The sequence below is a fragment of the Acanthopagrus latus genome, chromosome 8 (genome assembly GCF_904848185.1).
Source record: "Acanthopagrus latus isolate v.2019 chromosome 8, fAcaLat1.1, whole genome shotgun sequence".
In the NCBI taxonomy this organism is placed as follows: Eukaryota; Metazoa; Chordata; class Actinopteri; order Spariformes; family Sparidae; genus Acanthopagrus; species Acanthopagrus latus.
This window is the reverse complement of record NC_051046.1, coordinates 4,238,556-4,252,967: the sequence shown is the minus strand read 5'-3', so window position 1 is coordinate 4,252,967 and position 14,412 is coordinate 4,238,556. Positions and strand designations below refer to the sequence as shown.

Below are 14,412 nucleotides of genomic sequence, written 5' to 3'. Positions count from 1 at the left end.
GAATGCTGCTTTAAAAGTTTTGCTTTTATTTTCTATGTCAGACTTTCCCCACACTTCTGAATCATGCTTAACAGATGACGGGTGGCTTTGCCAACACATGCCAGACCAAAAGGAATTTTGTATTCATCCCACGAATTATAATCACGACTCTAAAACACAACTAAAAAGTATTCACAAAGCAGAAAACAACAACAGCTGTTGAAGGCTTTGTTCTATTGAAATAGATGTAAACAACATTTTATTTAAAAGCATGCCAAGACACTTTAATTTGAAATTGATGTATTCCATATTAAACAGGCTTCTCTTCTCATAACACAGCATTTCTTCTCTTCCTCCTGAGCAGCAGGTAATCCCCAGTGCCTCCTGCTGCTCATAGTTACTGAACACATGACCTTGGAATAGAATGAGCGGAAAATACAGTATTAGCTGCGGTTATTAATTCAGCCTCACAAAACAATGAGTCAGCCGTACTTTGTTATTGCTGATCTAACCCCTCCATATGGTGGTAAGTTGCCTCAAATCTCCTTTATCTCAGATTGTGTTATATAAAACATCAAAAAAGCACAAAAGTCCATTTAATTTTTATGATAATTTTAGTTCGGATGACACGAATAATTCTCTGACATGCAGAGCAGCTCGGCCATGCTCAAAGTGAATCAACACTGATTTTGAAACGCAGACAGGTAATGTATATAAACACAAAGACACTGACTTTACATGTGCACACTAACTGTCTTGGCATTCAGTTTTATTCAGTAATTGTGATAAATTTCATGCCACTTGAATATCATTATAGACTGCAGGTCTGCATTTGGTTGTAAAGGCGTCAACACACAATGAGTTATATCAGTCTGCATGATTGGTATGTTCCTTCAGGCAGGATCCTGTGGTCTTATATGTACCGTACAAACAGCTTCTCCTTCCAGGCCTGTCTCAACTTATACTGGAGGTATTTACAGTGACAGCGCCTTACAGTGAAGAACCAGCTCAAGTCAAAACTGGAGGGAAGCATATGATTGATGAAATAAGCTGTGCATTCCTTTCAGTTAAAAAAAAAAAGAAAAAAAGGGATGTTGATGTGTGTGTGTTTTCCACAACGTGCTTCCCTGTAATTTGTTCACACCCATCGAGCTCGCTGCAGTTGCCCGCAGATACATGATTGTATGAACCTCCTCTCCTCTGATAGCTTTGATGGAGTCTTCTGGGGAATGTAAAGACAGTCTGCCTGACATGATTGTGAATTTAACCGGATCACATCTACCTCATCTGATATTTGTTTTGGTGGTGAGCACAGCATGTGTTGACACAGTTTCCTCCATTACAGTCTGACATGAAAGAAAGCACTGTTTGAATGGCCTTGAACGTGTTAGCTCGTTATTCTGCTACTATGTAAGCTGTTATGCCAAAATAACGTTATCCTCTCCTTGTTTTGTATAATCAACTCTGGGGAAAATATTTTACAAAGCCAATTTACAATGCTGTGGCATTAGAGTGCTATAATTGACTTTTAAATTTGATTTTGGGTTGAAAGGACCATCTCAATCGGCGCTGGTGGTGGTTATTAGATAAAAGAGGAATAGAAGCATGTCTTTAATAAGAAGCCATTTTACTTTTTGACAATACTGTTAACTCAAAATCCTATCAAGTAAATGAGTCACTGGTGTAATGAAGCTGAAGGAAACGTTTTGTCTTTGAAATCTCATTTTCCGCCAGTGTCACAGTATCTGTCATCCCAAAGCCACAAAAAACACAAAAATGCTGCTCACAAGCCAGATTAGGTCCCCTGTCCCGAGCAGCTGTGAGAATGATCCCTTTCAGAGAAATTACAGGTCTATTCAGACAGAGTAGGTGGACACTTTGCCACTTTCCCAACCATAAAAGGCCTCTTCCCTCTCATTCTGTTCTCCTCCATCTGTGTCTTGAGACCTGAGAGGCCCGGTGAGATGGTAGTGCGGTTGAAAACACCTGACAGGGAAGTGAGGGAAGGTGATAGCTGATGGAGGGAGTTGCTACAAAACATGAAATGTTATGTAACAGCGGTCTCATGGCTGATTGGAGGTGCACCCGCACATGTAAACACAACATCTGACATCCCTGTCTGTCGTTATGTGTGCATCTCCTAATCCAACTGTATGGACAGGAGTGTTAGCAGCACTCACAAGGTTTAATGAAAGCCTGTACATTTTCTTCTTTATTGACATCCTGTTTCTACGGACAAAGCTGAAGCACGGATGACAGAAATATGGGATGGGTTTTCTAATGAGCGTGTCTTGGTTTCTATGTGTGTGTGTATGCTTAGGTATTTGAACAAAAGCCCAGGCAAGTTTGGAAACATCTACATGCTAGTTGTAGTGGTTGATCTGAAGTTGAATTCTTCCTTTACTCTAAACTTTATATGCCCTTAAGAGTTGCTAAGGTGTCATGTGGGCAGCCTCTCCTGCCTTCGGGAGAAAATCAGTCTGAGATTGTTCTTCACAGAGCAATAGATGAGTAATTTCCTCTTGAGCTCTTGGAAAACAATTGGATACGTCACAGCTGGAATATAAAAACTCTAAATAGACTTGATTTGTTCCACTCCATTAGCTGTATTGTGCGCCGGCCAGGACATCATGAAACATTTTCTCCTGTGTTGGCAGTCTGCAGGGCCGAAGCTTGCATGCTTAAGACTTCACTCTCTTTGATGTAAATGCCGCCTTAGACGTAGACAAAAACACAACAGAAGGAATTAATCTTGTGTTTCGAGGTGGTGGATTTGAAGGATTGTTCCCTCAAGGTGATTGAAGCAATGGGTTTTTTGATTTGGTGTTTACAGATAGTGCCCTCAAGTGGCGGCATTTGACTATTGCACCATGAATTTCCACATAATAACTGACACAGCAGGAAACCTGAGCTGGAATTAGCAGATAGATTACATTAGCCGTTCGGCTCAGTTTTAATGAAAGTAGAGAATCCAAAGTCAAATAAAGACTTTTTTTTAATTCTGTAAAAGACAAGGTAGCATTTGAGTTATAATCATTCAATATTTCAACCTGAGAACTGCAAATGGGAGGGTTTAGTCACATCTTCATCCAGCCAGGAGTAAACCAGCAGCTCTGCAGAATTAGAGGGATTATCCCAGCATGGCCTTCAGTTACACTCTTACTTGTATTAAAGCAATATATGTTCACTGGATGTTGGCCTGGTAATGTTATCTTATGAAAAGTGTGGTATCCCCCTCAATGGCCATTATGCTACCACTCTGTTATTTAAAGGTATGTAACAGTATCACAATACTGATCACCAAATATGTGCCAATTCTGGGGTCAGTCTGGGTGTGAGCTCCCTCTGCAGGGCTGGGGTTTGTGGTGCATGTGATGTTTCTGCAGGGCTGCCCTGGCTGTGTGGGGACGACTAATTGGCGGTCTGTCCAGGGGTTTGGACATCTGAGGAGTTAGAGGATGCATGCTGGGAGACCGTGCATCTGATCTTGTACTGTCCATATTTGAACTGTGAGACAGAGAACATTATGAACAATTAAAGATCCCGTCTATCCTTTTTTATCTGTGTAAATGCATACATATTGGCATAAAAAGTAATCTTGAATAACACCATACCAGGGATCCATGGGGCCTTTCCCCAGGTGAGCTGTTGGAGGTGGGCGGGGTATGTGTGCAGGCAAGGGCAACACAGGCAGATCTGTCTTGGTCACCTGCTGGACCCTCTGGGAAGTCGGCACTGTGTCTTCTGCGGTTGTCCTACGGAGGCAACCTACTCTGCTTAAATCAGGTAAATGTGGTGAGCTGGTCTTGCGAAGCCTTCGTGCCCGGATCCCTGGTGGCTTGTGATTTCCAGTGGCTGCTGTGGCACTGAGAGGAGGGGAAGGGGACAGGCCAGTGTCTGGAGAGAGGGACAGTCGAGCTACTTCAGGAGACAAGGCCTCTCTGTGATGAAGGTCTGAAAACAAAACAAAATCATTGCAGAAGATTTAGAAGCTACCTTTTATTTTTTTAATCTATTGGGACATGTTTTTGTTTTCACTTAGATGTGATTATAAATTCTCTCAAGTTTGCACAGCCAGTGAATGTTCACCTGGGGAAAGTGACAGGAAAGACGAGTCTGGTGAGGCAGTATCGAAGCTGTCGTCATGCCTCTCCTCTTCACTTTCTTCATCACTACTCTCCTCACTCCTCACACCACCAAAACCTCCTTCTTCTTCATCGTCTTCCCCCTCTTCTTCATCACTGTACCGGATAGCCAGAACCTGTGGTGCTCTTTCTTTCTCTATGGACTGGAGACGCCTAAAAAACAGTGCAGACAGATTTTTTAATTCAATCAGCGTAACATGTGAAGAGGATTCCAGAATGACAGTTGAAGTGAGGAATGAACCAATATATGTCTAACCCAAAAGAGTCCACATGGATTGTAGATGGATCAATTCCCTTAATGTAAGTAATGAACTGGGGAAGTTTATTGGTGATCTGCTGCCCCTTTTTGTTGTGATGAAATTAAGGTGACCAATTCGAATGTATTGCACCTTAAATGTTAGTTATCAACTGGGGACCTTTCACAGTGATACCTATTCAATTCTTTATCCTATTCACTTACGGTGTGCAACCGTTAGTACCTGCTGTGCTGCTCCCTCCAAGCTCGCAGCTCTGCTAGCACATCGACGCGTTCTTGAACATCAGACTCCTCAAGGTCGTAGGTGTGTTCTGGCACATGGATGGGCAGGTCACGGGGTGTGTAAGCAGACCTGGTGGGTGCTGTCTATGAGACGGAGGAGAGGGCAAATGAGCGTGAGAGGGCGGGAGGGAGGCATGGAGACATGACAGAATAGAAGGGTAAGAGCTGATTGCATTAATTATGAATAGATGATAGAGTAACGGTCAGATAGGGAGCGAGAGCAAACATAAGAGGGAAAGACAGAACAGGAGGTAAGAGGAAGACTGACAGCAGAGGTGTGTGTTTGGCAGTATGACAGATCACATGGTGCTGACAGTGAGAGCCCAGTCTGTCAAGTCACTCTGACACTGTGTCGGTGACTCCTGATAATAATTTACTACCTTCTGTTTATACTGACATGATATGAAGAGACTTGCTGGTGGTGTCAGACAGCCAATATGGCCTCTCAATGCCCATAAAGCTTGTTGCACCCAGCAGTTGATGTCAAATATTCTTCAACAAGCAAGAAATGAAATACTGCTGTGGAAAAATCTGATATCTGATTGACAAAGAACATGCTGTTTTTTCACTGAGCTGAAGGAATTTTTTTGTTTCCTTCCTCCAACCCACACCACTTACCCTCAACTTTTCTCGCCTTGCTCGAATAGCCTGGACCGGGTTTCCACAGAACAGGATCTTGCCAGCTCCTTTGAGAATCAACAGATAGCAGAAAAAAATATAAGTGATACTGTTTTCTGACACAACCAAGTCCTCTTGGTGGCACTGTGGAGCAAAGGTTGCTGTTAACAATCTGTGCAGGGTGACACTGATAAGAAAAGACCTGGCACAAAAACTAAAAAAATACAAAGATGGAAATGGCTCTCATGGGTCAGTGGTCTTGACACAAATAGTTGATTAAGGCACCAAAGCAGGAAAATAGACAACTTTATAACACTGATGAAGTTAAAACCGGATGTGAACGATCAGCCACTGGAGACCCTAACCATGCGTCAAAGCGCTGGTTTCTGCTGCCACTGTGGCTAGCTCTGATTCTGCAGAACCAGGTCTGGATCCAGGAGGGGAAAGAACTCCAGGCCTGGTCGCTGACACAGGTCTGGAGCCAGTGTGGGGTGTGGAGAGGGGCCAGACACAGGAGCGGCTGGAGGCAGGGCGCCTGACTGAGGCGGGTCTGCCATACGAACATGCATCGTCTGCTGTTTCCTCTGCAAAGACAAACGTAAGTGGCCCATTAAATGCACAGCTGTAATTAACTGGTCTGCACCGTATGACTCAGAACAACATATACAAGCACACACCGTCTTCAGCAGCTTTCTGAGTGGAGTCTCTAATGTAGTTTCGGAGAATGGCCCAGTCTTCTCCCATGGTGGTGCTGCTGCTACGCCCGTCCTCTTCAACCCTTAAATCGTCTAGGTAACACAGCTGAGGGACTAACTCCCTCACTGCAGCCCGATAACCATAGTCTGCCGTCTGGGTAGAAGAGAGGAAAGAGTGCATAGAGCTTGATATTAGTTTGAATGTGTGATTTAAATGTATCCACATTGAAGAGAATGACTGACGTTTGAATGATGTGCAGTTTGTGAGGAAGATTCAAATGTCTCATGGGAGATCTATGAACTGTCATACCTACAAACACATCTTACAGTGAATTTCATTTTTTAAAATCTGAATCTTTGATATGAACTCATATTCTTTCATTTAATTCTGTTTAAAAAGTGAGACACTGCATGTACTCTTTCACTACAGTGACTCGCACCAGCTCGCCAAGCAGGCAGACCCTTTGTTTTGTGCAGAGATAATTATTTCAGTTTAATGGCATGTAGCCTTTTAAACACTGAAAGCGATGAGTGCATTATATAACAGTGTTTTTAACATTGCTGTCCTTATCAAAAACATTATTGATGCACATATTCATGCTGTGGCCATGCAGTGGTTTCATCATTTGTGCCAGTGACATTGATATGAAGGGCTAATGTAATGAACAGCCTACTCATGTCGGTGCTCGAAATAGACTCATCCATTCGCTGCACACTCTTCTTTTGTTATACTGTAAAATACTCAACTACATGGTGTATTATGGGCTACATGAGGTCCGATAGGCGCTAACGAACCAGGATTAACGTAAAGCAGATGCCAGGTGACACTTACTCTGACCTACATTTTAAATTCCAGTTCGTGTGATAATTGATTATTGAATCTCTGATGGACTATCTTACACATTGGACATTTAAGAGACAACAGTTTATGTGTCACTGAAAATATTTCACAGGTTTTGTCCACGTTTGTAAAGGCTATTGTAAAATATAGAATAAACTCTCTTTGCTCCATCAGCCACCTCACAGATAAAAACAAAAACATTTCCTGATTCCTTTTTCAAACTGGAAATGAGTTATCTTTTGCTGATACGTAAAATACTATAAAGAAAATGTGTGTTTATAACTTCATCACTAAATTTGTACGTAAAGTCCCCATACATGGCAGAACAGACACCAAACCTCTCTGTCTTCATGTGCTGACACTGAAATACTAAAAAACTCTAAAGCTATGAAAACTATAACCTTATGTAACAATTTTAACTTAATATAATCTTGTTTAATGTTTGCTTTTTTTATCTTATATGTTCATCGTTTTAATATTTTATGTATTATGTTATATGAACTACCTTGAGCACACAATGCCTTGATAACCTGTTATTCTATTGTGTGCATAAAGTTTATTAAAAAAGGTTTTAGTTTGTCCAATCAACCAAAATAGTGATAGACTAGCAGTCCAAATGTTAGACGCTTCTTAGTGTATCAATAGATATGTACATTATATTAAGATAATACGTATGAGCAAGCATCATTGCACTCGGTTTTGACATTATGTTGTTTTAATGAATCTGAAGGAACGACATAAAACTATGTAGGCGCTGAGTTCTGGTCTTTTGTCAGCACGCACAGAGAAAAAGACGGACAGAGAGGAAGAGAGAGCAGAGGGAGTCCAGTGAATCACTGAGCTACTAAGCGATCAAATTAGAGCTCAGCACTCCTGGCCTTCACCAAACCACACAGATGCATGAATGGAGAAGAGAGTGAAAGGCTGGCCGGGAGGAAACGAAAGAGAAAAGAGGAGGAGAATAAGGGCTGGGTGAGAGGAAGTGAGCGGATGTGTGTGTGTGTGATGGGAAGAGAGAGAGCAAGAAGAGTGATAGCTTGGCAAGAGAGCAAAACCCAAGAACCCCTCACTCACTACAAAGCGCAGGCCTAATGCATATTCAGCTCAGCATCTCCCCTCATTGCCCCAGTTTCCTAATTAATGCTCTGCTGGTGGGTGTAAATAAACACATTCACAGTGGCCCAAAAAACTTGCAGCACACTGTGTCTCCAATCAGCAGAAGGTGGAAATGCAGCTTCTACCCTCAATATATCTGAATGTGTGCATGGTGAGCTGCCTTTCACGCCCCAGCCATTTACATCCAAATAAAAATGTATTGGCCAGGTTTTAAAGGGATCAAATAGCACTGTAATGTAATATTAAAGCATTATGCCTGTGTCATGTTGTCTCCACAGAGGATGGTGCCAGTTTCGTGGCTGTTACGTTTGATTATTTTGATGCCTCCTGCTCTCCCTGTGTCTGATCTGCTGAGCTGAAGACCCACATACAGAGCGGTGAGGTCACATTGATACTTTCTTGTCTCGGCACATGATAATTACATTTTGGTCATTAACTGACAAAGGGGCTGAAAGCCTGCTAACACAGAGGAGACCAACTGAATGATACCTAAATCAAAGTCAAAGGTTGCTTTTGTAAGTTGGCATTTACGACATGAACCAGCCAGTTTTTCTTTTTTTTTTTTTTCCAGGAACTACGGTTGGCTTCTTGCACAAGCTTTAATTCATCTCCACCCATTCTCTTTTTCTTTTTTCTTTCATTTTACTTTTTGCCACATTTTGTGACTCTTATCTTTGCACCACTTTGTATTGGTTACAGGGATTCTGCAGCTTTAAACAAGCTAAATTTAAGACTTTTTAAAACATTATGTATGACCTATTTCAGCCCCATTCTATCAAAAAACAGGACTTAATGTTGTTTGGTTGGACTTTGGTGATGTAGATACAAAAAGATTATGTCCAATCGCAGGTGTTTGGAGGTGGCTTTTTGCAGCTGCTTTAAGTTTGTCTGACTTCCCTTGTGACTATAAAGTCTTCATACCCAAAGTTCATAATCAGAGAGTTTTGTTGTACAACATGCAGCAGACATCAAATTTGTTCAGTTCAACAGGTTTCAAAAAAACTTTCTCGAGCCTTAACTCATTGCACTTGCACTGGCCCATATCAGATATAAGTTACATTAACAGCAACTATTTCAACTTAACTTCTACATCTAGATGTAGCTATGTTTCTGATGATAGGCAGTGCACTCAACAACACAACACACTGTCTGGGTGTGCTCCAATCGATTAGTGGTTGTTGGTCCCATGTCATTTTCATTGTGCAGTATTTTTACAGCCTGATTAATACATTTTTTTTCTCCCCAAAAACACACTTAAAAACAAAACTAAGTTAACTGAGACTGCAACTCTATACAATTCAAAATCATATCTATAACATTTTAAGACAGTTTAAGGCTTTAAAATTCAGATTATTGGATTTCAGACTGCAGAAACTGCTACATCAAGTAACATGAATCCATGGTTTTAAGTGTATTAGCTAAAACACTATTACACTCACACCTCCATCCAAAGGACTACACGCATTATCATCAGTGCATTATTGTGTCTGGATGGTGTCACGACTGCTGATCAGTAATAACTGTTTTAATGTCTTGAGTACAGCACAGGCAGATGCATGTCTTTTGTAGCTAATATTGGCTCTCCCCTGATGGCTCCAATTCCGCTACACTCCCTATGGAAAAATGCTTATTTGTCGAATATCTGTGTCTGCTGAATCACAAAGGACAAACACGAAGCCAGACAAGGACAGGCAGAAAGGTCTGGCGATGGAAAACAAAAAAAAAAAAAGCTCAACCTGATCTGTGTGACCTTATTCAAGTGCCATCTCTTTTAGCAGGCGTTGACCAGTGTATAATATTTAGATTTATGATATAAACAAATATAGCAGAGCATACCTGGGGGGCAGTGGGGTTAGGGCACAAACACACAGGGTTTCCCTCCAGGATGAGTGTCTGGAGGTTGGCACACAGCCCCAGATACTGAACCTGGACCAGGTCATCCACATCGTTACTCTCCAGATCTAACAGTTGCAGGTTCTCCAGCATGCCAACCTGACTCAGGTCTGACAGATTGTTATAGGCCACGTACAACTCCTGACACAGAGGGATGGTGTACTGTAAGTGTAGTATTCTCTCTCAAATACAGAATGGGAGTGTGGTTAACAGTCATATGTAGTTATTATAGTTATTACCATGGCAACAAGACTGCCATTTTAACAAGACTAGCATGGACAGTGTTGACATATGACATATGTATTCCAGAAACCTCTATAGTCATATGTCATCCTTTCATTTTAGAGCCAGCATAAAGTGTTTTATTTCTTTTTAACTTAATATAAATAATGGCAGCTCTGAAAAATATGAAATATCATTAAAATGGGTAAACACACTAGAGGGGGGCTTTAAAGAGACAGGAGCATTCAGACAGAAAAATAAAGTTAGGGAAGCGTTGCACTTTTATCACATGACGATTTGCTGTTGAAGTGTCTCTCCACAGAGAAATCTGTAACCTTCAAACTCTACCTTGAGGGAGAAGAAAGTAGAAATGCCATCTAAGTCTTGTAGAGAGCAGCAAGACATCGACAGCACCTGCAGGTGGGAAAGGGTGGTTCCCAGGTCTCTGAGGAGGAAAAATAGAACGGACTTGATTTGGAGGCAGGGATGGGAGTTACACAACACTATGAACCATGGGAAAGGCTATCTAGTCCCTTGGCCACTCAAGCTAGAAGCTCTTCTCTCTTCCCCAATATGCAGGCCTCTCCTCTGCCGCCCACTTGTCTCCACAGCACACCCCAGCTCTGACCCTTCCAGCAGAGTCTCAGTCAGAGTATCTACAACTCCGTAACACCCTCTGCACAACAGCTCCCACAGCCCAGAGCAGGAAATGCTATCAGAGGCAGTGCATGTCCGGCTGGCTCTGCTCCGCAACTCTCAGGGTGGAGCGGACAGCTCCCTATCTTTCTGTTTGTACTCTCTGATCCCTCGGCAGTCTCTCGGGTAACAATTCTCCACCTGTCTTCTTGTATTTACAATTTACAATATATGTGTGTGTCATCCTGGAGGTTTATTGCTTTACTTCTATCCAATTTTGATGACACAGCTGTGGCTGCATTCAAAGTGGTAGGAAAATCCAGGAGAACCTGTGCATTATTCCTGTCTTTTTTTAAAGTGAGTGTCCAAGTGGACAAATCTGACAGCTGATATGCCACAAAACCCTCTTTGTCCTATAGTGAGACAGGTGGGTGAACCAGTTCTCCACCTGTATCTATCCTTAAAAACAGTCCTGAGAACAGTACACCACATCTGCTGGTGTCTGGTTTGCTAACAGCGACATGCATCATCCGTACAGAAACACTGTATTACAAGTCCCTGTTGGAAAACCTTGGCAGAACGGAGTCCCACACCTGCACTGCAACCACACTAAAAACAACAGGTACACATCCTTGTGACTTCTGAGCTGCTATTCTGCTTCAAACCACTGCCTTTCACTAAAATATATTTGCAAGCACAGGTGTGACCAGTGTGGAGCATGACAGTAAACCCCATGCGCCTGTCAGTCAAATGACAGTTCTCTTTTCGGTAAGGTCTTACTCACTTTGTTTCTAAGGAAGCTATAGATGAGATGGATCATATGGTGACAGGAATCCTACGACAGTTGCACAAATTCAATGCTGTGGGTTTCGATATTTGCAGCTTTTTTGCGGCTGTAGTATTCCATGAAGTAATGATGACGTAATGTGAGTGTGACTGAGTGCAAGCCAGAGAGAAAAGAAGTGGATGGTCTGTATGTTACGTAATGTCATGCTTACCTTACTGACATGATCATGCTGTTGTTCATTCTGAGCTTCACCAGTCTGGGCAAGTAGGCACCTACAAGACAAGATCAGATAAACAAAGCCATGTCTCTCACTCTGATGTAACAGTGGGGTGATTATTTATTGGCTCAGTTCCAAATTCACCTCATCAGGTGTTCCAGCTCAATTAATCAAAAGGAGGAAGAGCACAACGTATAGCAGGTGTGAGATGGCTAGGCGTGACTCACACATGCTCTGTCATGTCTGCACCCGCTGTAAAATCTAGGATTTTCTAAGGACAAAGGTGAGCATAATTAACATGCTCCTCCACCTTTATCAGCTCAGTCATCTTGCACTGTGGTTGGCACACCTGACAGGAAGTCTGGGACAGATACAGTGTGTGCGTCATACTAATGTCTTTAAATGTCTCTTATCTAGTTCTGGTTTCTGATTGTCTTTGTGGTCATTAACCGGCATAAGTTATGATTCATCATTGCACACAGTGTAAAACTGCCGTTAGATTTCTTTGTTTGCGAGTGTGTGGTTGGGATGTTCAATATTTATCAGGCCAATAATTTATCGCCGGTGTAGATGTAGATGTCTCAGCTTCAACATTGTTCTTTACTTGTGTTTTAAGAGTGATGTCAGCTACATTTGGCTGAGTCCGAACTGTGGAATATTAAATGATCCATCTTTGCTCACTACAGCTTAGCCTTTCTTACTCTCATGTGTGCATCAAGTACAGGTTACGAATTGCCTACAAAATACAAAAATCTAAAAATGATTGGTTGTTTTATTAGCTGTAATTATCGGTTATGTATTGGCCGGGAAAAATCCATATTGTGCCGTGTATAAATTCCATGCTGTATTGCATATCTTACCAAAGTTACCCAGTGTGTTTTCTTGTGTGTTTACACAGATCTCCAGCGACGTCACATGAGAGAGGTCCCCAGTTCCGCACAGTGATTCCTGTAAGGAACGGAAACTAACAGTAAACCAGATGACCTGTACTGGCATGCTGAACTGGATTTCGTCTGTGCTTACTCGTCATGATTCCATATTTGACTTAGGCATGCAACTCTGCTGTCACAACTTTTGAGAAGCCTGTGATGTGAAATTATGTGTTTGCCCGCCTCATCTTGAAACACCAATCTGCACGGTGTGTGCTGACTAGTTTCTGTTCATAGCGCAGTTTGCCAGGAACAGGATGCCACAGAATATTGTATTGTAATACACACATCATAAAACTATCAAAATTATTCAAAGTGCTATATATGTTAAATATTATCTCTGTGCATTTGCAATGTGAGCGGTCAATTCCAGTCATCACAGACAATTTATGATTAATCTGCATAAATGCCTCTACCACAGCTGTACATTAAAATGACAGGTATCTCAGATAATACAGGTTTACTTGAGGGCAGCCTTTTATGCACATAGACCAACCACATGCACCAGACAACAACAAGGGAGTAAATGAAAAAGGGTGCATCAGTGGGACGAACACTGACTGTCTCCCTTGGACACTTGTGTAAACCTACCAGCTTCTCTGGAGACAGGTAAGGCTCCACTGCTGTTTCAGAGTCGTCGCAGGGTTTTGTGGCAGGAGTTGGGTTGATGTGACCTGATCCACTCAGCTCAGTCACTAGGACCCGTGCTGTGCCAGGCCGGACCTCCTGGGGCACAGATGCGTGACAGCAACTCATCCTCTACCTGAAATAACCAGTGAGAAATAACATTGGTTTACTGGTTTTCCAACAAGGAGAAAAACATGCCTGTATATATCTTATCTAAAAAGCGTTAAATTAGCTAGCTAGCAAACAAGCTAGCAGTAACTAGGCTACTACTCTGTATGCTTAACGTTGACTGTTAACGTGAAAAGGGCTAATTAATTCATGTTCAACTCGAATACCAACGACGTGTATTTCAAAAGTGAACATTATATAGTAGTTTTCGTACAACATATATTTACCTGTTGTGGGAAACTGTAGACTATAAAATGTCTCTACATTTTACAGACTGAAGACACTTTGCTTTCAAGCAAAAGTTTGCTTGACAACCAAAAGCAACTTCCTGGATACGGCACTGACAGTCCCGTGGCTCCCTGGGATATGTAGTGCACACGTAGCGGTTAGCTCGCTAGCTCAGCTCTTGGGGGGGTAACCATGGAAGTATAACGCCAATGTATGATTATATTTAGCTAATATTGATCCTACATAGCTACTATTATCAAAGACTGAACCTCCATTTGTGCCACTATAACCCCAGCGCTGCTCTGGCGTTGCCTTCACATGCTCTCTGTAAACTCCGGTTTTACTATTGTGTGCTTTCAATTCACAATTTTGCCAAATGCAATAGTATTTTAAAAACATTTTGTCAAAATCTCATGCCATGTACAGAGCTACTTTTGTGATACAGTGTCCAAGTAAACAGGACCCAGAGGAGTCATGAAGCAGAATATTTTTAATGATAATGTATTCTATGATAAAGTAACTGAAAACTTTTTTTCTTTTTTCTTTTTTTTAATAGCTCCACAGAATCTGTTTGGTTAGCTATACTGCAAAACAAGTAAGAGGTATATTATTATCATGTAGGAGACCGAGGCCCTGTCGATGGTACTATACCATTAGCACCAATTTGACTGTTAATAGAGACAATCATAAAGAAAATAAATAATAAGGCAAGTATATTCTCAACCAGAAGTACATATTTGTTTGTGAAGATAATATTTACAAGATAATGAAAT

General features: G+C 41.7%; 1 protein-coding gene and 1 long non-coding RNA gene across 3 annotated transcripts; one reads left to right on the top strand and one right to left on the bottom strand.

The window, feature by feature from the left end:
• Window positions 1-246: 246 nt before the first annotated feature.
• Window positions 247-13,940, bottom strand: lrrc56 (leucine rich repeat containing 56). Of its 2 annotated transcripts, none has more exons than XM_037106417.1 (13): window positions 13,639-13,940; window positions 13,208-13,379; window positions 12,548-12,635; window positions 11,682-11,742; window positions 10,396-10,492; window positions 9,769-9,966; window positions 5,958-6,129; window positions 5,646-5,864; window positions 5,281-5,348; window positions 4,604-4,746; window positions 4,069-4,277; window positions 3,594-3,933; window positions 247-392 (listed from the first exon to the last, which is right to left on the bottom strand). In XM_037106417.1, the coding sequence occupies exons 2-13, from the start codon at window positions 13,370-13,372 to the stop codon at window positions 377-379; spliced, it is 1,776 nt and encodes a 591-aa protein (XP_036962312.1). In that variant the 5' UTR covers window positions 13,373-13,379; window positions 13,639-13,940; the 3' UTR covers window positions 247-376. The 2 variants fall into 2 exon arrangements, with proteins under 2 accessions (XP_036962312.1, XP_036962311.1); XM_037106416.1 differs by lacking the exon at window positions 247-392 and adding an exon at window positions 2,905-3,486 and having other exon boundaries at window positions 13,639-13,939.
• LOC119024037 lies at window positions 11,767-12,925 on the top strand. Its single transcript, XR_005076389.1, has 2 exons — window positions 11,767-11,970; window positions 12,586-12,925. It is a non-coding gene; the product is annotated as an uncharacterized LOC119024037 (long non-coding RNA).
• Window positions 13,941-14,412: the final 472 nt, after the last annotated feature.

What these genes read in the sequence shown, in the direction of transcription:
- lrrc56 (XM_037106416.1), bottom strand. Translation starts at nt 13,372, where the DNA reads ATGAGTTGCTGTCACGCATCTGTGCCCCAGGAGGTCCGGCCTGGCACA. An exon ending in ACCTGTCTCCAGAGAAGCTG is followed by an intron (nt 12,636 to 13,207) that starts GTAGGTTTACAC and finishes CGTTCCTTACAG; the next exon opens with GAATCACTGTGCGGAACTGG. An exon ending in AAAGGCCCCATGGATCCCTG is followed by an intron (nt 3,487 to 3,593) that starts GTATGGTGTTAT and finishes TCTGTCTCACAG; the next exon opens with TTCAAATATGGACAGTACAA.